We start from the raw sequence: 22,345 nt of genomic DNA, 5'->3' as shown, positions 1-22,345 counted from the left end.
CAACAAGAATTCAGGCACTCTAAAACCTCATGGGGCTCCGGTACCGAGTTCACTTTAGGTGCAGGAATCTCGTGCTGTCATACATCTCCATCCTCCAGTGGTGAATCAGATAGTGAGCAGGAAAAGGTAGTCTCCCATCACTCCTCCCCCATTCCTTATTGTGCCCTCTACCAACCTGGGTCCCCTCAATCATACCCCTCTGTCTGCTCCTCAACCACCTTGGTATGACCAACCTGGGAACCACCACCCCACTGGCCCTACTGTGATCCCTGGGTGGCATACAGACTCCAAGCCTCTCAAGCATCTAGTGTGGCCTGCTGTGAGCCTTTGAGATGCTTTCCCTCAGCTACAGTATCCAGAGCCTCTGAACCTCCAGAGGAGATTATGGAGGAACAGGAGGGTGGATTTGAGGAGGAAGTCACACCCACAGACTCGCATCTTTTCCTCCTCTCCAGATGAGGTAGTGATTCCCCTTCTGCTATCCCTAGACTATGATTTCAGGCTCTTTCGAGATCGAGCTAAATGAGTGGCAAACACATAGCAGGTTCCTCTTGAAGAAGTAAGACACCCATCACAAACTGCTGGACATCTTGCACTCCTCCTCTTCCTCCTGAATAGCCCTCCCCTTCTGGATCCAGCCCAATTTATGTGGCAAACCCCGGCATGAGTCATGCCTACCTGCAAACAGGCCAATAAGAAATATTATGTCCCAGCTAAGGAGATGGAATTTTCTTTTGTTCCCACCCTTTCCTCCCAATTCCATTTTGGATCAAATAAACTCCCAAGGTTGCCAACACCAGGTGAAGCCCATCCCCAGTGATAGGGATTGGAAGTGCTTTGACCTGTTTGGGAGAGAGGCCTATTCATCTGCCATACTGCAATTCAGAATTGCCGACTATCAAGCTCTGATAGCAAAATACGACTACGACAATTACACCAGCTTAATGCATTTATTGATCAGCTCCCGGAGTCACATCGGGAACAGTTTTGAGCCATTGTTAGTGAAGGTCAACTGGTGGCAATGCCCCTCTGTCATGTACATTGGCCAAACTGGACAGTCTCTACGCAAAAGAATAAATGGACACAAATCTGACATCAGGAATTATAACATTCAAAACCCAGTAGGAGAATACTTCAGTCTCCCTGGTCACTCAATAACAGACCTCAAAGTGGCAATTCTTCAACAAAAAAACTTCAAAAACAGACTCCAACGTGAAACTGCAGAACTGGAATTAATTTGCAAACTGGACACCATCAAATTAGGCCTGAATAAAGACTGGGAGTGGTTGGGTCATTTCAAAACCTAATTTCCCCCTTCTGTTACTCACACCTTCTGTCAACTGTTTGAAATGGGCCACTCTCATTACCACTACAAAAGTGATTTTTCCTCCCTTGGTATCCTACTGTTAATTGAATTGTCTCATTAGACTGACCTTCCACTTGGTAAGGCAACTCCCATCTTTTCATGTGCTGTGTATTTATACCTGCTACTGTATTTTCCACTCCATGCATCTGATGAAAGCTTATGCCCAAATAAATACGTTAGTCTCTAAGGTGCCACAAGAACTCCTCATTGTTTTTGCTGATACAGACTGACACAGCTACCACTCTGAAACCTGGTGGCCAAGAGAGCGCTACAATCAGCACTTGATGCAGCTGACACAGCAGCTGGTCTATTTCTACAGTGGTGGTTATGCGGCAAGTGTCCTGGTTGCACCTGTCTGGCTTCCCTAAAGTAGTACAGACTACAGTAGAGGACCTCCCCTTCGTAGGGCACCAAATTGTTTGCTGAGAAGACTGATGCGTCCCTTCATACGCTCAAAGACTCCAGGGTTGCTCTCCGGTCATTAGGGATTTATACACCTGGACAAAAAAGAAAATGTAGTCCTCAACCACAGCATAAATCCTGCACACCACATTTTCCAACTCGACGCTATTGAGCCACAAAAGAGAAAATCTAGATTTTCCATACATAAACTGTCAGACTCCCAGTCTTCCTCATCACAATCATCCACCTCAGATGTCTACACAGGGATCTCCTTTTTGCACACTTGCTCATCACTATGCCTCACCACCAGTGCAACCCTCATAGGGTGGGGTGCACATCTCAACAATCTTACAACACAGGGCAAGTGGTCATCCTCCTCGAACTCGGCATGGTCAAGAATTCCTGCACTCACTTCTTTCCACTAATCAAGGGTACACACACTAGGGTCTTGACACAGCATGCATGTACTACATAAATCACCAGGGAGGTGCCAGATCGCTCTCCCTTTGTGTGGGTTATGGAACTAGTGCGTTTCCCACAGTGTCACCATATCAGCAACCTATCTTCCAGGAGTATAAAACATGAAAGTGGGCTATTTCAGACACAAGTTCCCATGCAACTATGAATGGGGGATGAACTCAGCCATGCTACACAACATATTCAGATGGTGGGGGACACCAACTAATAGACATGTTCGCAACTTACCTGAACAAAAAATGTTCACACTGCGGGGCAGAAATAGGACGGTTCTCCTTAGGGGATGCTCTTCTTCTAGCAAGAGATGTCAAGAGTAACAAGAAGGGTTTCTTCAGGTATGTTGGCAACAAGAAGAAAGCCAAGGAAAGTGTGGGCCCCTTACTGAATGAGGGAGGCAAGCTAGTGACAGAGGATGTGGGAAAAGCTAATGTACTCAATGCTTTTTTTGCCTCTGTTTTCACTAACAAGGTCAGCTCCCAGACTGCTGTGCTGGGCATCACAAAATGGGGAAGAGATGGCCAGCCCTCTGTAGAGATAGAGGTGGTTAGGGACTATTTAGAAAAGCTGGACGTGCACAAGTCCATGGGGCCGGACGAATTGCATCCGAGAGTGCTGAGGGAATTGGCGGCTGTGATTGCAGAGCCCTTGGCCATTATCTTTGAAAACTCGTGGCGAACGGGGGAAGTCCCGGATGACTGGAAAAAGGCTAATGTAGTGCCCATCTTTAAAAAAGGGAAGAAGGAGGATCCTGGGAACTACAGGCCGGTCAGCCTCACCTCAGTCCCTGGAAAAATCATGGAGCAGGTCCTCAAAGAATCAATCCTGAAGCACTTAGAGGAGAGGAAAGTGATCAGGAACAGTCAGCAAGGATTCACCAAGGGAAGGTCATGCCTGACTAATCTAATCGCCTTTTATGATGAGATTACTGGTTCTGTGGATGAAGGGAAAGCAGTGGATGTATTGTTTCTTGACTTTAGCAAAGCTTTTGACACGGTCTCCCACAGCATTCTTGTCAGCAAGTTAAGGAAGTATGGGCTGGATGAATGCACTATAAGGTGGGTAGAAAGCTGGCTAGATTGTCGGGCTCAACGGGTAGTGATCAATGGCTCCATGTCTAGTTGGCAGCCGGTGTCAAGTGGAGTGCCCCAGGGGTCGGTCCTGGGGCCCGTTTTGTTCAATATCTTCATAAATGATCTGGAGGATGGTGTGGATTGCACTCTCAGCAAATTTGCGGATGATACTAAACTGGGAGGAGTGGTAGATACGCTGGAGGGGAGGGATAGGATACAGAAGGACCTAGACAAACTGGAGGATTGGGCCAAAAGAAATCTAATGAGGTTCAATAAGGATAAGTGCAGGGTCCTGCACTTAGGATGGAAGAATCCAATGCACCGCTACAGACTAGGGACCGAATGGCTCGGCAGCAGTTCTGCGGAAAAGGACCTAGGGGTGACAGTGGACGAGAAGCTGGATATGAGTCAGCAGTGTGCCCTTGTTGCCAAGAAGGCCAATGGCATTTTGGGATGTATAAGTAGGGGCATAGCGAGCAGATCGAGGGACGTGATCGTTCCCCTCTATTCGACACTGGTGAGGCCTCATCTGGAGTACTGTGTCCAGTTTTGGGCCCCACACTACAAGAAGGATGTGGATAAATTGGAAAGAGTACAGCGAAGGGCAACAAAAATGATTAGGGGTCTAGAGCACATGACTTATGAGGAGAGGCTGAGGGAGCTGGGATTGTTTAGTCTGCAGAAGAGAAGAATGAGGGGGGATTTGATAGCTGCTTTCAACTACCTGAAAGGGGGTTTCAAAGAGGATGGCTCTAGACTGTTCTCAATGGTAGCAGATGACAGAACGAGGAGTAATGGTCTCAAGTTGCAATGGGGGAGGTTTAGATTGGATATTAGGAAAAACTTTTTCACTAAGAGGGTGGTGAAACACTGGAATGCGTTACCTAGGGAGGTGGTAGAATCTCCTTCCTTAGAGGTTTTTAAGGTCAGGCTTGACAAAGCCCTGGCTAGGATGATTTAACTGGGACTTGGTCCTGCTTTGAGCAGGGGGTTGGACTAGATGACCTTCTGGGGTCCCTTCCAACCCTGATATTCTATGATTCTATGATTCTATGATTCTTCCATGGGACAAGGACCTTCTCTACACCTTCCCCCCCCCATTCCCTCTATTGCTGAAAGTCCTCTTGAAAATAGAGAGCAAACATCATACTGATTGCTCCCTCCTGGCTGAGACAGACGTGGTACCCTTACCTGTCATAATTGGCGACATGCCTGCTGATATTTCTCTAACCCACTCCATACCTCCTTTCGCAGAACGAAGGATGCACTCTCTATTCCAACCTGTAGATACTCTGACTCGAGGCCTGGCTCCTTCGTGGTTCCAGCACATAGAAAGATCCTGCTCTGAGGAGGTACAGGGTGTGTTACTACGCAGTAGAAAATCTGCTACACATTGTACTTTACCTGCAAAAGTGGACCATGTTTTAAGTTTGGTGTAATTCCAGACAAATTTCCCTGACATCTGCTACTCTCCCAGTGGTCTTAGATGATATACTGACTCTCAAGAAATCAGGACTATCTCTTAGTTCACTCAAAGTTCATCTAGCCACCATTGCAGCTTTCCATCAACAAATAGAGGAATATTCAGTGCTCTCACACCCAACCACAAATCAGTTCCTCAAGGGTATAGTAAACCTTTTCCCCCAACCCAGACATATCCCAACATGGGTCCTAAACTTAATACTAAAGAGCCTGACAAGGCAGCCCTTTGAATCCATGGCTACTTGTTTGCTCACATATCAATCTATGAAGACAGCCTTCTTGTTGGTGATCACATCAGTGAGAAGAATAGGGGAAAGAGTGGCATTGATAGCACACCCCCCTTATACAATATTTTTTCAGGACAGGCTTACTCTTACACTACACCTGAAGTTCATCCCTAAGGTGACCTCATCTTTTCACATAAACCAACTGATTCATCTCCTGACCTTTTACCCTAAGCCTCACCATGATTAGAGGGAGGCTATATTGCACACTCTAGACATTAGAAGAGCCCTGGCCTTTTACCTGGACAGGATGAAGGCCTTTAGGAGATCTCCTAAGCTTTTTCTTTCTATTGCACAAAGGTTTAAAGGCGCTGCAATATCGTCCTAGAGACTCTCCAAATGGAACTTGAACTGTATCAAACACTGCTATCAGGTTCATATCGTAGTACCTCCATCTGGAATACATGCACAATCCACAAGATCGGGTTCCTCCTCTGTCACCTTCCTCAGGCATGTCCCTATTCCTGAAATCTGCAGGGCAGCAACCCCTGCGTCTGAGCATACCTTCGCAAAACGCTATGCGATTACCATTGGCTCTGCTTTTGATGCTGACTTTGCTTCCGCAGCATTGTCATTCATAGCAGACTCGATGCTGAAGCTGAAGCCTCCCACTGGGGATGCTGCATGGGAGTCACCTGCAGTGGAGCACCCATAGGGACGCTACTCAAAGAGGAAGTTACTCACATTGTGCAGTAACGATGATTCTTTGAGATGTGTGTCCCTGTGGATGCTCCAATACAGGTGAACTTGTGTCCTTGTGCTGCTGCTGAACTAAGCAGCTGATGAAATGCTATGAATTAACCAGCACATGCAGGCGGGTGACCCCTGCCCCCGATCCTTCTCTACTGCAGAGTACTTGACAAGAACTCTGAAGTAGGGGGGAGGAGGGTGGGTAGTGGAGCACTCATAGGGGGACACATCTCAAACCATCACTACTGTACAAGGTGAGTAACTTCCTTTTATCAAATGTCACTGTTCAAAACTAAGGTAGTGGAGGAGAATCCTGTTTTAGTGGCTAGTGCCATATGCTGTCAAGGTTTGTGGGAGAGATGGGTGTTCTTATGCCTTTGGATGGAACTAGTGCCACCATATAATATGCCTGGATATTGTCAGCTTCATGCTCCTTAGAAACTGGCTTTTAAGTAATAATTCAATGTAAAGGCATCGGCAGTCCCTCCATGCCCCATTTGGCTATTGTGGCACTGCAAATATGCCCCACCTTAATTTTCACAGTTCAGGGCACACTTCCCTTCAGTGGTTCAGCAAGGGCACTGACTCTCGGCTTCCAGCTCCTAGTCATTGCTTTTCTGGGTGGAGACCCATGTTTCTTCCGCTTGTGATCAGGGTATTCGCAGGCTGCACAGTTCCCTGCTTTCCCTGTTTATTTCTTAGCCAAGACAGTCTGCTGAAACAGACCTGTTTTGCTCTCTCTTCAGAGATGGATAAAGAGTATAATTGCTATAGATATGTTACCACACAGTTCTTTCTAAACAAGCCTACTTTATACTTTACAGAGAAAATAATAAAAGAATCTCCATGCACACTAATGAGCTTACCAGGAACCCCAGTCCCAACATGGATTCTGCCAAGATAAGTCCTTTAACTCCCCCCTCTAGGGGAGTCCTTGTGTTTAACAGTTTACCACAGCTCCCACTCAGAACAAGCACCCAGCCCTATGGGGCCTTAATAGACCAAATCCTTCCAGCCCTCCCTGAAGGATTGGGACCCTCCATGGATCAGAGGTCCTGTCCGTTGGCTGGATCAGGAAGAAGGCCCTGAGTCCATCTAAACCCAGGTTATTTATCAAAAAGTATTTTCTTTGTCTGTTAGTCACTGAAGAATCCAGTTTGAACTAGAATATGCATCTCCTGGGGAGGGAAGGGATGGCCTGGCTCTTCCAAGGCTGATGACGGAGGAAGTTCATTTAGGATCCTCCCTCCTGCTTAAGAAAATACATAGTTGCATTTTTAATAAAATTTTCCCCAAAAGTATTAACCCTATTTAAGTGAAGTTTAACTTTATTGAATTCAGTTTTTATCTTAATTCCATTAGGCTTGTTCACAACATTACAGGACGTTGTCAGTCTGTCTCATTAATTTTCCAAGGTAGAGTCACTTAAACAGCTCAGGTCAGGGAGAAACCAACACACAGTGACCAAATGCCACCTCCCCTCTTAATACGGTTACAGGACAGGAATCATTACAACAAACAGTTCAACAGGGCCCTGCTTCAGAGCTCGTAAACAAGTCCACAAACCCAAATCTGAGAATCAGGTTAGGCTTTTCTCCTGGTTTCTGAGAGAAATCACCACCCACTGCAGCCTACCTGGCGTCTCCTCCCCTCAACTTCTTGGTCATGTGTTTTAAATAGCCCAGCCCCCAGGCCTCCTTGATTATCTCCAGGCTGTAGGGTAGTACACTCCTCCCCCATACAGTCTTTCACTTGCAGACTGGAACAGGACTAACCCACTGGAGTGTGTATGTAGGAATTTTGGGATGGAGGTAGGCACCTAGTGAACACAATTAGAGCAGCCTAAATTGTCACTCAACTGGCTAGAGTACATTGAACCTTTTGTCTTTCTTTGTAGACCCACGTCATTGCCCTGTATCCAGCAGATAGGCATGTTGCTGTATTGATTGGCATAAGTTTTCCTGTAAGTTTTTTTTTTTTTTTTTTTTTGTTTTGTTCCACCCCCCCCCCCCCCTTGCAGACATGGCAGTGACCAGCGTGTGTTTCGTCTGGAGTTTGTCTCAAATCAGGAATTTACTGAAAGTGAGTTCATGAAGTGGAAGGAAGCGGTGAGTTTGCCTGAATTTTTCCTCTTCGCAGCAGCTTTCTGCCAGGGATATTCTGATGAATGGAGAATGATCGTGACACCTTCTGTTTTTCTATCTAGATGTTCTCTGCTGGAATGCAGTTGCCTACGCTAGATGAGATAAACAAGAAGGAAGTATCCATCAAAGAAGCCCTCAACTACAAATTTAATGACCAAGACATTGAGGAGGTAAACGAAATGACTGTACTTTGAGATGGGGCCCTGTAAGTAAGCTCTCCTAGAGTGACACTAGGGCAGTGCTCAAAAGGAGAAGAAACTCACAAGAGCAGAGCTCTGGAGCTTGTGAAGTCAGACGTGCTTGGTTTCACTGTGGTGAGGGTGAGTGGGAAGGGTACAAGTGACAAAATTAAGTGGAATAAATGAAAGAGATGGAAAGAATAGTTTGGGATCTAAGTAGGCCTGATTTTTAATGCCTGCTCCTACTTTATTATATCCTCTCTGTGTTCTGTGCCCCATCTCAGGCTTATGCTGCAGCCTTACAAAGAGTTCCTTCACTTAGTTACCCCTTCTCTGAGCAGAGTAAAATAGTACGGAGTCCTAAGTAGTTATTGACATCACGTTAAAGTTGGCTATTATAAATTCTTCAGCTCTTTACTAGCTCAGTATTTACTAAGTGTAATTTGGTGGTGTTAGTCTGTTATAGGCCATATATACAGTAAAAGGTTGTAACTTGTTAGTTTGTATTTTGGTAGAGTAATGAATACAGAGGTCCGATACAGCTGAAAAAAATTCTATAGAAGTAAATATTGTCTTGCGTTTAATGGGACCAGTTGGCCTGTCACTTGTAGCTCCTCCAGGTATTATAAAATGTATATATTGTTATAACTTCTCTATTCTGATTCCTTTGAAAGATTGTAAAAGAGAAAGAGAGGTTCCGAAAAGCCCCTCCCAACTATGCCATGAAGAAAACTCAGCTACTAAAGGAGAAGGTAAGAGATGATACTCCCCTACTTAGTTCAAAGCTTATTTAGATGCTAGTTATAACCAAAGCACCACGTACTTCGCAGCAACTTGACTTAAATTCTACAGCAAATAGAACGCAGAGAACTGCTGGGTTCCAGAACATCTGGAGCCCAGTCAGAATCATTAAATTCCTTCACCACAGGAGGACACTTGCCATCTGTTGATGAGGCACAACGGCCAGCAGCTGTCTCAGCTGTCCTTTCTTGTCCTCAGGGTGAGACGCTCCTAGTCAGTGGCTGTAGAAGCTCGCTTTCTTTCCTCGTTGTTGCTACTATATAGTCTTTGGAGAATTTGAAAATTGCTTGCCTGTATTGATTTTTTTTTTTTTACAGCCCGCTGTTCAAATTCCTATTGAAAGGAATGGATGGATGAACCATTTACTGACCATTATGGTTTCTTTCCATGCAACCATCTCACGTGAAGAGACTTGAATATTCAGAGCCTTTAGTGGCTTACTTGGTCATGTGCATAGCATAGGTCTAAAAGTCAAACAGTTTAAAATACCTTTGGAGAATAAAAATTGCCGTAGCTTCTCACACCAAGGAAAAATCTACACTTGGTTTTCTCGTTAAGTTTGATACTAGAAAATACAAACCCAAGAAAACAAGGGATTTAGCATCCTGTTAACTTTGCTCTTGCACACTTTGGACTGATTTAACTTCTTCGATAAGCCATTATTTACTGAAATTCACTTATGCAGAGTTGTGGGTTGTGTGATGGTGTATGTTCAGTTTTAGAGAGACAAGGAGGGTAAGGTAATATTTTTTTATAGGACCCACTTCTGTCGGTGAGAGAGAAGCTTTTGAGTTTGACTTTCTGAAAGGAAGTCTGATCACTGCCACCAGGTGGCACATTAGACAAAGGTTGTATTGTGTATATCATTAAATGAGGAGTCTGATTTTAAACTCCCATTGCATTAACTAAACTAAAATTCACAATTGCAATAATAATCAGTCTTTTCCTGTACTGGGCAGAGGAAAGATGAGTTTTAATCCAAACTATAGCAGTCTTCTGTATAGGAACGAAAAATGAGATCCTCTTATTCTAGTGGTAGAAGTAAGAACGGCACTGAAGTAAAACAGGCTAGATGACTCTATCCCTAATATCTGACTGGTCCTGTGGTGGAGAATTATGCCTAACAAATTACTGGTTGGTTGAAGGCTATGGCAGAGGACTTGGGGGACCAGGACAAGGCAAAACAGATTCAAGATCAGCTTAATGAACTGGAAGAAAGAGCAGAGGCCCTGGATCGCCAGCGGACAAAAAACATTTCTGCAATCAGGTAGGTACCTGAAGTTGACATTGTCCCTTTAAAGCACATCAATAAAAAGGCAACAGAAGAGAGAAATCAATTACAGAAAACATTTAGTGCTACTTGCAAGTTCTGGCATGTCTCTCCTGTACCTATACTTATGACCTGAATACCTTGATTGATAATTATGCTACTTATTCACTTGCTCTTTCTCTCCATCTGATCATATGCACCAGAAGCAATTTCCTGTTGTCAACAATGAAACCTTTCTTCCCAACCATCTCAAATAAAGGGTTGTGTGCCAGAAAGTGATTGCCAGTGAGAGCAGTCACTTAAATAAAATGACTATTAAAGGCATATAGGAAAAAATTAGAAAGGCCAAGGCACAAAATGAGATTAAACTAGACAGGGACATAAAGGGTTACTTAGCCCTGGTAAGGCCTCAATTGGAGTACTTTGTCCAGTTCTGGGCACCACACTTTGGGAAAGATGTGGACAAATTGGAGAAATACAGAGGAGAGCAACAAAAATGATGAAATGTCGAGTAAACATGACCTGTGAGGAAAGATTGAAAACACTAGATTTGTTTAACCTGGAGAAGAGAAGATTGAGGTGGGGGACAAAACAGTCTTCAAGTACATAAAAGGTTGTTATAAAGAGGAGGGGATGGTTCTCCATATCTACTGAAGACAGGACAAGAAGCAATGGGCTTAAATTGCAGCAAGTGAGCTTTAGGTTAGACATTAGGAAAAACTTCTTAACTGCAAGGGTAGTTAAGCACTTGAACAAATTATCTAGGGAGGCTGTGGAATCTCCTTTGTAGGTTTTTAAGAACAGGTTAGACAAATACCTGTCAGGGATGGTCTTCGAGATCAGGGGTTCTCAACCTTTTTCTTTCTGAGGCCCCCCCAACATGCTATAAAAACTCCATAGCCCACCTGTGCCACAACAACTGTTTTCTACATCTAAAAGCCAGGGCCACCGTTGGGGGGTAGCAAGCAGGGCAATTGCCTGGAGACCCACACCACGGGGGCACCACAAAGCTAAGTTGCTCAGGCTTCAGATTCAGCCCCTGGTGGTGGGATTCGGGGGCCCCGGCTGCAGTCCCATGCAGCAGGGCTTTGGGTTTCTGCCCTGGGCATTAGCAAGTCTGATGACCACCATGTTTGGTGGACCCCGGAAACCTGCTCACGGCCCCCTGGTTGAGAACCACTGTTCTAGATAATACTTAACCCTGCCTCAGTGAAGGGGACTCGACTAGATGTCTTATTAAGGTCCCTTCCAGTCCTGGGTTTCTATGATTTCCTGCTTTTTTGGTAGCGTGCATTAAATAACACTGTTGTTGTACTCTGTCTCCTCTCCCCTCCCCTCTGTCCCCCTTCTTTTTTGCAGTTACATCAACCAGAGGAATAGAGAATGGAACATTGTGGAGTCTGAGAAGGCTCTAGTGGTAAGGAATGTTGAAGCAATACTTGGGCTACAAGAAAAAAAGGAATTTTCAGGGGAGTGGCAGGTAGCTAATTATATGGTGAGGTTTACCACATTTTATTTTATCCTACAAGATGTTCTTTAAAAAAAAACAAAACTCAGTGACATTATAAAGAAATTACATGCCCCTCCCATGACCAGCCCCATTTTCAGCAGGTTTCCATGGTGGTTGTAATAGTAGAATACTGTTGCATGAGTCAGAAATCAGACTTACGAAGGTATAGTAATGGAGGGAAATACTGCTCTGCCCTGTAGTGCTTTTCATTCAAGGGACTTTAAAGTATTTAACAAACACTAATTAAGCCTCACAACATCTATGAGAAATTTGCAAGTAGCGTCTCCACTTTGTATGTCAGGGAGTAGAGCAGGGGTCGGCAACCTTTTAGAAGTGGTGTGCCAAGTCTTCCTTCATTCACTTTTAATTTAAGGTTTCACATGCCAATAATACACTTTAACATTTTTTAGAAGATCTCTCTTTCTCTCTGTCTATATATTATATAACTAAACTATTGTCGTATGTAAACAAGGTTTTCAAAATGTTTAAGAAGCTTCATTTAAAATTAAATTAAAATGCTGATCTTGCACCGCCGGCCCGCTCAGCCCGTTGCTGGCCTGGAGTTCCGTTCACCTAGGCTGGCAGCAGGCTGAGCGGGGCCTGCGGCCAGGACTCCGGCTGGCCAGGGGCAGGCAGCTAGAACCCCAGACCGGCAGTCGGCTGAGCAGGGCCAGTGGCCGGGACCCCAGACTGGCAGTGGGCTGAGCGGCTCAGCGTGCTGCTGCTCAGCCTGTTGTTGGCCTGGGGTTCCGTCCGCCGGCTCCTGCCAGCCATGGTCCCAGCTGCCGGCCCCGCTCACTCCGCTGCTGGTCTGGAGTCCTGGCCCTGTCCACATAGAGTAGGTACCTACCTTCTCCCTGGTTCTAGCCATTCTCTCCCTCTCTCTGCACTGAGATGAGGGTGGGAGTGTGCTGAGAACAGGGATGGGGGTTGGGGTGCAGGGTCTGGCCAGGAGCTAGAATGAGAGAGGGGGCTCAAGGTTGGGGCTGGAGGTTTGTGTTGATTTAGTTGGGGATGGGTCCTGCTTTGAGCAGAGGGTTGGACTTCCAACCCTTATATTCTATGATTCTGTGATGATTCTGTGGGTGTAGAGCGCTTACCTGGGCAGCTCCCATTTGGTGCAAGGGGTGCATGTGGGGGGTGGGGTGTGCAGGAGCTCCTGTTTGGTGCTCAGGGTGGGAGTGAGAATGTGGGGGGGTGCAAGAATCAGGGCATGGTGGGGGCTGGGTATGTGTGGAGGATGCTGGAGTCAGGGCTGGGGCTGTGTGAGGGGGGTGCAGGGATCAGAGCAGAGGACTGGGCTTGTGTGGGTGCTCCCAGCCCCCTGTCCTGAGCGGCTCACGGCAGGGGGCTGGAGGCGATATGCCCTGATTCCACCCCCCTTCTCCAAGGTCCCTGGAGCAGAGCGTGCTGCGGCTCTGCTTTTACCTCTGCTGCTCCATGGCAAGGGCTGTCAGCTGATTGGCCGCAGGGAGGGAGAGGAGGAGGGGCAGGAACCCAGCACGCTGGGGGAAGAGGCGGGGGGGAGGGGGAAGCTTGCCTGCCCTGCAAGGAGAGAGCGATGGGCGCGGGGGGGGGAGAGGGGCGGAAAAGAGCGGGCCGGGCAGGATTTTTAGTGGCATGTTGCTGTCTACCCAGGTCCGGCAGGCAACAGCGTGCCATTAGAAATTGGCTCGCGTGCCGTGTTTGGCACATGTGCCATAGGTTGCCGACTCCTGGAGTAGAGTGATTGGAGTGTAAAATTTGTGGATATATCTAGTAGAGGTTATTGGTGGTGCTTGTTGTCTTTCTAACCTTGATGCTGCAGATGGCTATGGTGTCTGTGTTGGGGTTGACAAAGGCAAGATAGGTGAAAGTAGTGAGGTATGTAAGACTGTTCATTGCTTCTTCTGTAGGCTGAAAGTCACAATATGAAAAACCAGCAAATGGACCCTTTTACTAGGCGGCAGTGCAAGCCCACGATAGTTTCCAATGTAAGTATAACACTGAAGTCAGTCCAAGGCAAGTGGACGATGGTAAGGAGCAGTGCAGACTGTCCGTGTGTGGAATAGAAAGGAAAAGAATAAATATCCTGTTGTGTCACAGTCAGGAAAGACTATTGGGAACAGTTGTCCAGATACAACGGTGATACATACTCAGACCAGGATCAATACACCCACCACAAGGAAAAGGTGTTATAACCCATTATTCTTAGCGAAGTGTATTGGATTAGTGATCCGGACATGGGCATGGAGGAGCAGGGAGATGATGGTGCTTTGGAACTCACTAGTAAATTCTTATAGGACAGCTTTGGGACAATAGCCTGCTCTGTGCTGGTGTAGGGGACTGCAGAAGACTTTGTTACAGCCTAGCTAGGGAACTTCAGCTTTCTTGAGGTGATAGGTTATTGTAAAATACAGACACCCAGCTAGAACCGGCCGTTGGCCAGTTACAACTGCTTCGCATGGCCCTTTGCCAGGTAGCGAAAAACCCCTTTTAAAAAGTACTTACTCATATATTCATAAGCTGTTTTTTGTGTAGTTATTAATGCTGGCCGTCTAACCCTCCATCGGATTCCGTCCCAGGCAGAGCTCCGGTGTGCTGGGTTCCCCGCCTCCATGATTTCAACACTTAAAATCCCCATTGCGGGTGTGTCACTAACCTTCAGTAAAGCCAATAACTCACAGCTACGTGTAAGCCTTGTTTTTTCAAAGTACTCCTGCCAGGCCTGTGGTGCTTCGAACACCTTGGCCCAAAACAGCTGGTATAGCTGCAAAGTCTCACTGTGTAACATAATACATGTTTTTAATGCTTAAAATATTTAGTTGAGTGCATAGTTTCCTAAAACATCCCAGGGGGACTGTGGACTGGAAAGCAGTGATCCTGAAATGGATTTAGGGATCATAGTGAACAAGCAGCTCAACATGACTTTGTGGTGCAATGCTGTGGCAAAACTGGGCTATGTGATCCTTGTATAAATCGGAGTAGGTGCAGGGAGGGGTGTTTTACCTCTGGATAGCACAATGGAATATTGCGTACAGTTCGGGAGTCCACAGTATAAAAAGGATGTTGAAAAGTTGGCAAGGGTGCAGAGAAGAGTCACGAACATTACTGGAGGACTGGAGAAGATACCTTGCAATAAGAGACTTAAACGTATCAAAAAAGATTGAGGTGACTTGATTACAGTGTACAAGTACCTTCTATGGGGAAAAATACCCCATGCTAAAGGACTCTTTAACGTAGAGGAGAAAAGCATAGCAAGATCCAATATCTGGAAGCCGAAGCCAGAAAAATTCAAATCGGAAATTAGGCACAATTTTTTTTTAGCAGTAAGGGTCATTAACAGTTGGACCAACCACCGAGGGAAGTGGTGGATTCTCCCTCTCCTGATGTCTTCAGATCAAGCCTGGATGATTTCCTGGAAGCTATGCTTTCACCAAACACAAGTTATTGGGCTCAATACAGGGGTAACTGTGTGATATATACGAAGTCTGACTAAATGATCTAATGGTCCATTTGGGCCTTACGCTCTCTGAATCTGAGCATTTTGAGCTTTAATGTCAGGACAGATCTCACATGGGTATCACTAAGGATATGCAGTTGCTCACTGTCTCTCTTGCTCATAGTCCAGGGATCCTGCTGTCCAAGCTGCCATTCTCGCCCAACTAAATGCAAAATATGGATCTGGTGCTTTACCGGATGCACCAAAGGACATAGGCAAGGCAAGTACTGCATCCCTCCTTTGCTGTGTTCCTTCACCTTTTTATTTAGAATCCTTCAGTTTAATTTTAAGGTACTATTGCTATTTATTTGTATTATCATAGTGCCTTGGAGTCATGGGTATAGAGAAGTGTTGTATTAATTGATATGGAACATATGGGCCCAAAGAATTGAAGGTTTTAACATGACGCTATTACTGTCCAGTATTAAACAGTGTTACACAAGGTTTGGGGTACAGAGACCTCAGCCTACTTAGTACCATGGCACAAACACCATTAAATGTCTTTTAACCTTTTATTAAAAATACAGAACAGAGGGGGGAAAAAAGAGAGCATTTGAAATGTAATCTGTTAAGGTTTTCATGTTAACAACCTTCCTTGTACCCTTTTGCTGGAGAGCATTTTCAAAAAGAAACCTTTTCACCCCCTCTAATTGGCAAGGTGTTGCTTGGCATTAAAGGTGGTAATAACTGTCTTTTTGGAGGAAAGAAAAGAAGTTAGTTGAGCTGCTTTTTATTTACCTTTTGGTTACAGCAGTGTTGCGAAATACACAGTCTTAGCCAGCTAAACTAGGCTTTTATTAGACAGAAGGAAGGAGGGGAGGGATAGAAAAGAGAAGAAAATGAAGTGGGGGAGGGAAAAGGACACACAAGGGGACAGGGAAGACAATCTTGTACCCCAGGTGGTGGTCAGGAGTCAGGTGGAGATGGCAATGTCATTTGGGTCCCTTTTGCTGCTGCCCCCCACCCCCAGTCTGGGGATATATTTTCAGGATTAGGATAATGAAGGCCTAATGGTTTCACGGTAGATCTCAAGGTCTGAGAGATGGTGAGAATGGCAGCCCTGATGGTGAAGCTCGCTCTTTCCTGTTCTCCAGCCTTTTAGCCAGCGTCCATATTTGTCCTTCAATTGTTTTCCCCCAAAGTCTTTTAAAGACCCCCAAAAGGGAGTGGTGGTGCAATACCCCATCCCCTCATTATTTTGTTCATCCATTAGGCCTAATTTTCTACATACCCATTTTGGTTAATTGATTTCCAGTTCCATACTTCTCTTGTTTACCAGGCGTGATCTTAACATTGGCCTTGAGTTATATCAGCAGGCCTTCTAGGCTGGACTAATTCAGTCTCTGTCTCCGTTTTGGACCTCTTTTTATCTGTTTGTTTGTTATAGGTTGTTGTGACATTTTGTGAATTTTCACTCAATTTTTACAATTAAGCTCATAATTAGGATAAATGTGTAGCGTCTGTTACAAGAGAAGGTCCAGACTGAACATGTTAGTGGCTAATAAAACTTTCTCATCTCTGGCTGTGATTCTACTTTGTCAGATTTGTGCTGCTGCTACTGCTGAAACTTTGTTTAAATTTCAGGGTCAGGGGAAGGACAAAGACGTGAACTCAAAATCAGCTAGTGACCTCTCAGAGGACCTGTTCAAAGTGCATGACTTTGATGTGAAGATTGATCTCCAGGTTCCAAGCTCAGGTGGGTGTCTCTTATGTATGTGTAGGGAGGTGATTTTCCAGTTTTGCTAGATTACAGAAGTATGTGGACCAGGGCTGCCAGTTTTAGTTGGGAGTCAACTGCTGTTTGGATCAGCAGCAGTCTTGGGAATGGGACTTGCGGGCTTTGTACTGTAGTTCTGGCAAATACCTTTTAAGAGAAGGTGCTGTACCACAGGAACATCTGTGACTTTGCTTTGAGATGCATGTTACTAGTAAAACTCTTGGGACACCAAGGCAGTAGCCTAATGAGGTAAGGAGATAAGATGTTAATTGTAGCAGTGAACTTGTGGCTACCTTTCTACATAGTCTTTTTGATGGTGGCGTTTGTTTATGCACTGCCAGCAATCTCCTTGAGACACATAGGAAGACAAGACCCCTGTCCCAAAGAGCTTGCAGTCTAAACAGACAACTTTATAAATGTAGGGAGTGGGTGGGGGTGTAACATAGTGTGAATAATGAAGATTAACTTATATCAAGTTGCTGGGAGGACTAAAGCTAGCAGGGCTCTCAGAAGAGGACCATGGGGCTGATCCAATATGGAAGTTCTTATGTTGTAGTTTCAGGAGGGAAAAGAAAGAGAACGTCAAGTCATGGCAGAACAGGCCAAGAGGGACCTTGTAGGCATAAGGGTCAGAGTGGAAGAAGTCAGAAAGATAAGAGTTGAAGGACACACAAGGGGGTAGTGGGAATGAAAGTGAAGGGCTTGGGAGGAGTGAAGTGAGCAAGGGAGTTAAATCCAAAGTAGTGCCAAAAGGTGGATAATGCAGTGTATGCCACAGCAGGGAGCTTAAATCTAATGTAAGATTGGGTGACAAGTTGGGATTTTGCAAAATGTGGCTTTTACTGCTGAGGGAGAACCAGTATAGGGATATGAGTGTGACTGTATGTGTTCAGAGCAGATAGATTCTTTGTGAAGTTGCATTTTGACATTAGTGTGTTGGATGAATTGAAGGAGAATGAGATGGGAGGCTGTACTAGTCAATGTGAAAAAACCCAGCTTGGACAAAGCTTTTTATTATGGAAGTAAAGAAATGTTGCATAGAAAACTTGACTGGTTTCACCCCCTAGTGAGGTCTGTCCTGTGTCTCTGCTATGCTCATGTAACAAATGTCCTTCATTGTCAGAACACTGCAATGCAGCATGTGAGACTGCAACGTTAGTAACTTCAGAGTAGTTTCTTCCGGAGATGGAAGTATTGGTGGCAGAGAGCAGGTTTAAGAGGTGCAAAGTCAAAACTGAACATGCTTGTCATATAACTGGAAATGTCCTTAGTTCAAAGTACTATTATTTTAACTAATGTTTAGCAGAGAAGCTAACCATACTTCCAATGTGAAATTGTCACAAAGAAGCTTGGTTTATTTTGTGGCAGGGAAGGCTGAAATCTCTTCTCTCCTATCGTTACCACCAAGCAAAAGAACTTCCACTTTCATGTATTCTAGCACTGACTTTCTGTTATTTCCTCACAGAATCTAAGACGCTGGCCATCACCTCCAAAGCTCCACCAGCAAAAGATGGTGCCCCTCGGCGATCACTGAACCTGGAAGACTACAAGAAAAGGCGGGGGCTTATTTGAGCATACCCACTCCACTGCTTCTGATCCCGCATGCTCCATGACGATGTCCAAACTTCTCTTCTTCCTTCCTTTTCCGTTCCCCTTCTGGGTTGGAGCAGCAATGGAGCTGGGAAGAGACTCTTTAAAACTGCCAGTCATCTGTAACATAAATCATTTGACTATTTACTGTATAGACCTCCCTTCTTGCCCTTTCACCAATGTGGATCTGTGCTATTTGGGGTTCTCCCACTTTTTAGTTTATTTTTATTTTTTTGTTGATGCAGCTCGTTGTGTTCAGTATTAGCCTCAAGTTGGGATTTCTGTAGGAATCTCTTTGGTGGTGGCAGCATCGGCACTTGGTGATCTCTCCTTACATACCACCACAGGCATGGCGAGTAAACATTGGCACAAGACCTTTGTGGCTTGAAGGTCATCTGCACTTTCTTCCTCCTCTTCTTCCTCCTTCTAGCTCTGGAGAAGGGAAACTTCAAAAACTGGCTTAGGTTCAAAGTGTAAATTTTTTGGGGGGGAGGGTGTTACGTGACTTTTTTTCAGGTGTTTTTTATCATTTTTTATGCTGCAGTACTATTTGTATCAGTCTGTCACATTTCTTTACGGCTGTTTTTGAATTTCTACCAGCTGTATTTGAGCATCTGAAATTGAAAGAAAGAAACTCATTAAATGTGATTCTTACTAAACAGGCCTGGCTGATATAGCTGTGTACCTTCACATTCCCCTTTTTACTCACACATACTTGTTGAGAGTCCCACACACTGCTCTTGTGTGAGACTCGTCCTCTGTAGATCTGTAGAGTATCTTGAGTCTCCTGCTGTAACTGAATGAAGTAGCTCCTTCTGGGATGCCCCTGGGCGCTCATGAGGTAGGCTCCTATATTTCTTCTACAAATCCAACTAATCATTCAACATCCCATCTTTCTCATGTCACCTTGTCTTTACTGAGCTCCAGCCTGTTTGTGGTTTTTGTTTTTTTGCTTTGTGAGCAATTCTAAACTAGGCTTTAAAAAAAAAAACAGTTCATATTGTGTGGAAGGGGAAGGACAAGGTAGAAACTGTACTGAAAATGTCTGAGGGCAGTTGCTGATACATATTTTCTATATATAACTGGTACAGGTGCAGTAAAACACTAGCACAAGGATTGTATGGCTTTATGGAATGTTTGACTAGAAACAAGATGACTGCTTGATAATCACTCAGGTGTAAAAATCCAAGTGTAAATATAAGTGGCATTTAACAAAGAGCTTTTCAAAATAAATACAGCTGAATATACTGAACTAAGAACTAAATTAAAAAAGCATTAGAGGTCTGACAATTCAGAGACCCTGATTGAGCTAAGCACCAAAGCATGAGCTTAAGTGCTGAACAAGTAAGGATGCTCTTCTAAATTGAGGCTTGAAGGAACGGAAGATCCTGACACCTCCTCCTGGAGTGTTGTAGCATTATTTTTCTAAGAGCTGCATGTAGTGGTTATATCTAAACCTGAGTCTGACTCTTGGTGACTTACTTGTTGGATCCTTAATGAAACTTTAATCTAGCTCTTATTTTAATTTCCTTTTGTTAATTTTTTAACAGTAGTTTTAAAGAAATGTCATGTAATTGTGTGAAAATTGATATAATGAACTATGTATAAAAAAATTCCACCTCTGAAGCAGCTCTTATTTGCTGTGTAAACAAATTTTTAATAGCTTATTTACTAGATAGTCCATAGCTTTGGAACTCCTTTATGGACTATTGTGTAAATATGTAATCATAGACTTTTTCCTTGATGGTCTGTCTGTAGCAACTTCTCTGGAGCTGTTGTGGGCTCTCATTTACATATGTCCTTTTGACATTTTTTTTTTTTTAAAAAGTGGATTTATGGAATCTGCCATTATAGCTTTGTAGGAGACATCATGATCCACTGGATAGATATGCATTTGGAATCATTTTGGTTTTGCAGCAACTACAATGATGTTACAGATATGTAATAAAAAAAAAACTTTTTATTTGCAGTAGACAGTTTCCCAACTATCAATTTCTGAAGATTTACAAAAGAATAACTGCAAAATTGTGCAAGGCAAAACTTGAATTGCCTACAAAAATTACTAAAACCTATTGTGGGATACAATGACTACAGAGAAACTTTTCACTCAATTCTTTTTACATGCTTTCACTTGATGTGCCATTTCATCCCAGAGTAAACGTCTACAACTGAGTTACAAACTAAGATATGGACTTTATAATAAAAACAGTGATGAGACCCTGATATTGTTGTAAATAGTACATCTGCTTTGTTTTCCCACATTAATTAATGGAGTTTATCAAATTAAAAAGATGGGTGCACACAGTGAATTTAATGTGCAGAACTTGTAAAGTGGTTATGTCCTGAGCATCCCCAGTTATCAGCTACCACTTGCCACCTTCTGGAAGTCTGAATGGTTTCTGCGGAAATACTGTCGAACAGAGGCAATAGCCAAGGAGTTACTGTATGCAAACCACACTCTGTGTTGAGAATAATGCATCAAGGGACTCCATTTCTTGAATAGTTACAGAACTAATTGTGTATGAAGATGTAATCTTATTTTTGCTTTTTTAAGTGCATGTAAAGGTGAGTGACACCTCCCGTTCATTGGGAAGGGATGGGTTTATTTGTTTTTGTTTCATTGGTGTCCTAGCTGAGTTCATTACAAATGTACAGACTTCTATAAATAAACTTGGTTGGTTGGTTTAATAAGGTTGATCATGTTTAATCCCTTGATATGGGGCACTCTGGTCTCCACATGCTTGGAACTTGTGTTTTTTCCATGTTCCTATGCATTTTTGTCCATAACATGACTTGAAATGATTAAAAAACCCCAACATTATAACATACTTATTGAAAAGTGCTACTGCTGTTAATGATAAAATGGACAATTGTTTTCTGAGCAGCTCTCTACTTCTGGGTACAAGAAAATCAAGTGTGGGCTCCTTGATGCTATTAAGTGTTGAGTGAAGTAGAGCCACTGGGAAGGATAGTTCACTATGATTTATGCCTTCCTATTGTCCTTCACTGCAGACCCAAACTTACCTCTGTTCATTCTACAGAAATCTGAGCTACTCTTCTCCTATCTCATTATTTGTCAGAAATGCTGAACTATGAAACTGAGGTCAGAGAAGCTATTTAAAGAAATGGATGCCATATCACTTAAACGTCCTTCAGTTTTATCTGGCTTGTCTCCTTCTGGCTTGCCCTCCGTACACACAGGTCCTTGTCTGAAGAGAGCTGTCATGAGACTAAGTGGCTTATATGGTGGACACACTATTGTTTTGATAGCATGTTTGTTTCCTTGACATTTTCTAAATTGGTCTAGAGACTTCTCATCAAGGAATCTTTTTTGAAGAAAACAAATCTGCAGAAACTGACCCTATCTCACTAAATCTGTTGGGAAAATTCAGTGTGTCTGGATCATCTGCTAAGTGTGCTATTTATAATAGTTTGTCTTGTCACTTTTAGGGAGATATATACCTATTGGTCACTGTTGAACACTTTAAAATACATCTGTGCTTTTGTCTTCCTGCTGAATTCTAACTAAATGCACTTTTAAAATGCTAAGTGGAATCTTGCAGCATCACAAGACTTCCGGCAGTTTTCATCAAGGCAATATTTGGGGGTGTGAGGTGTTGATTACATATTTTTTTTGGCGTAAGTAGGTAAAATTGAGTCAAAGTGGGGGTGCTGGTTCCCTGAAGAAAGAACTCGCAATAAGAGAAGACAAACTAAGTGTTCAATGAATAGCACATGTAAAGTGGAAATGATAAGAGTACAACAATGGATCACTGATCATACATGTCAAGAAATAGACCATATATTTCCAAATTCTTTATCTTGATATGCCAGTCTCCCCAAGGTATGCAAATTCATATGACTGGTCATCTGCATGAAGAC

At 43.9% G+C, this 22,345-nt stretch overlaps 1 protein-coding gene across 1 annotated transcript in view; it reads left to right on the top strand.

Moving 5' to 3' along the window:
- RTF1 (RTF1 homolog, Paf1/RNA polymerase II complex component) overlaps positions 1 to 21,151 on the top strand; it is a 56,332-nt gene extending 35,181 nt beyond the window's left edge. The window contains exons 10-18 of the mRNA XM_038405858.2: positions 7,792 to 7,879; positions 7,978 to 8,085; positions 8,769 to 8,846; positions 10,041 to 10,162; positions 11,525 to 11,582; positions 13,571 to 13,648; positions 15,281 to 15,376; positions 16,741 to 16,852; positions 18,339 to 21,151. Of these exons, the coding sequence (XP_038261786.1) occupies positions 7,792 to 7,879; positions 7,978 to 8,085; positions 8,769 to 8,846; positions 10,041 to 10,162; positions 11,525 to 11,582; positions 13,571 to 13,648; positions 15,281 to 15,376; positions 16,741 to 16,852; positions 18,339 to 18,445 (847 nt within the window). The 3' untranslated portion in view covers positions 18,446 to 21,151. The remainder of the gene's footprint in view (positions 1 to 7,791; positions 7,880 to 7,977; positions 8,086 to 8,768; positions 8,847 to 10,040; positions 10,163 to 11,524; positions 11,583 to 13,570; positions 13,649 to 15,280; positions 15,377 to 16,740; positions 16,853 to 18,338) is intronic.
- Positions 21,152 to 22,345: the final 1,194 nt, after the last annotated feature.

The sequence above is a fragment of the Dermochelys coriacea genome, chromosome 6 (genome assembly GCF_009764565.3).
Source record: "Dermochelys coriacea isolate rDerCor1 chromosome 6, rDerCor1.pri.v4, whole genome shotgun sequence".
Lineage (NCBI taxonomy): Eukaryota > Metazoa > Chordata > Testudines > Dermochelyidae > Dermochelys > Dermochelys coriacea.
The sequence above is the reverse complement of the archived record's forward strand: the minus strand, read 5'-3'. Positions and strand labels throughout refer to the sequence as shown.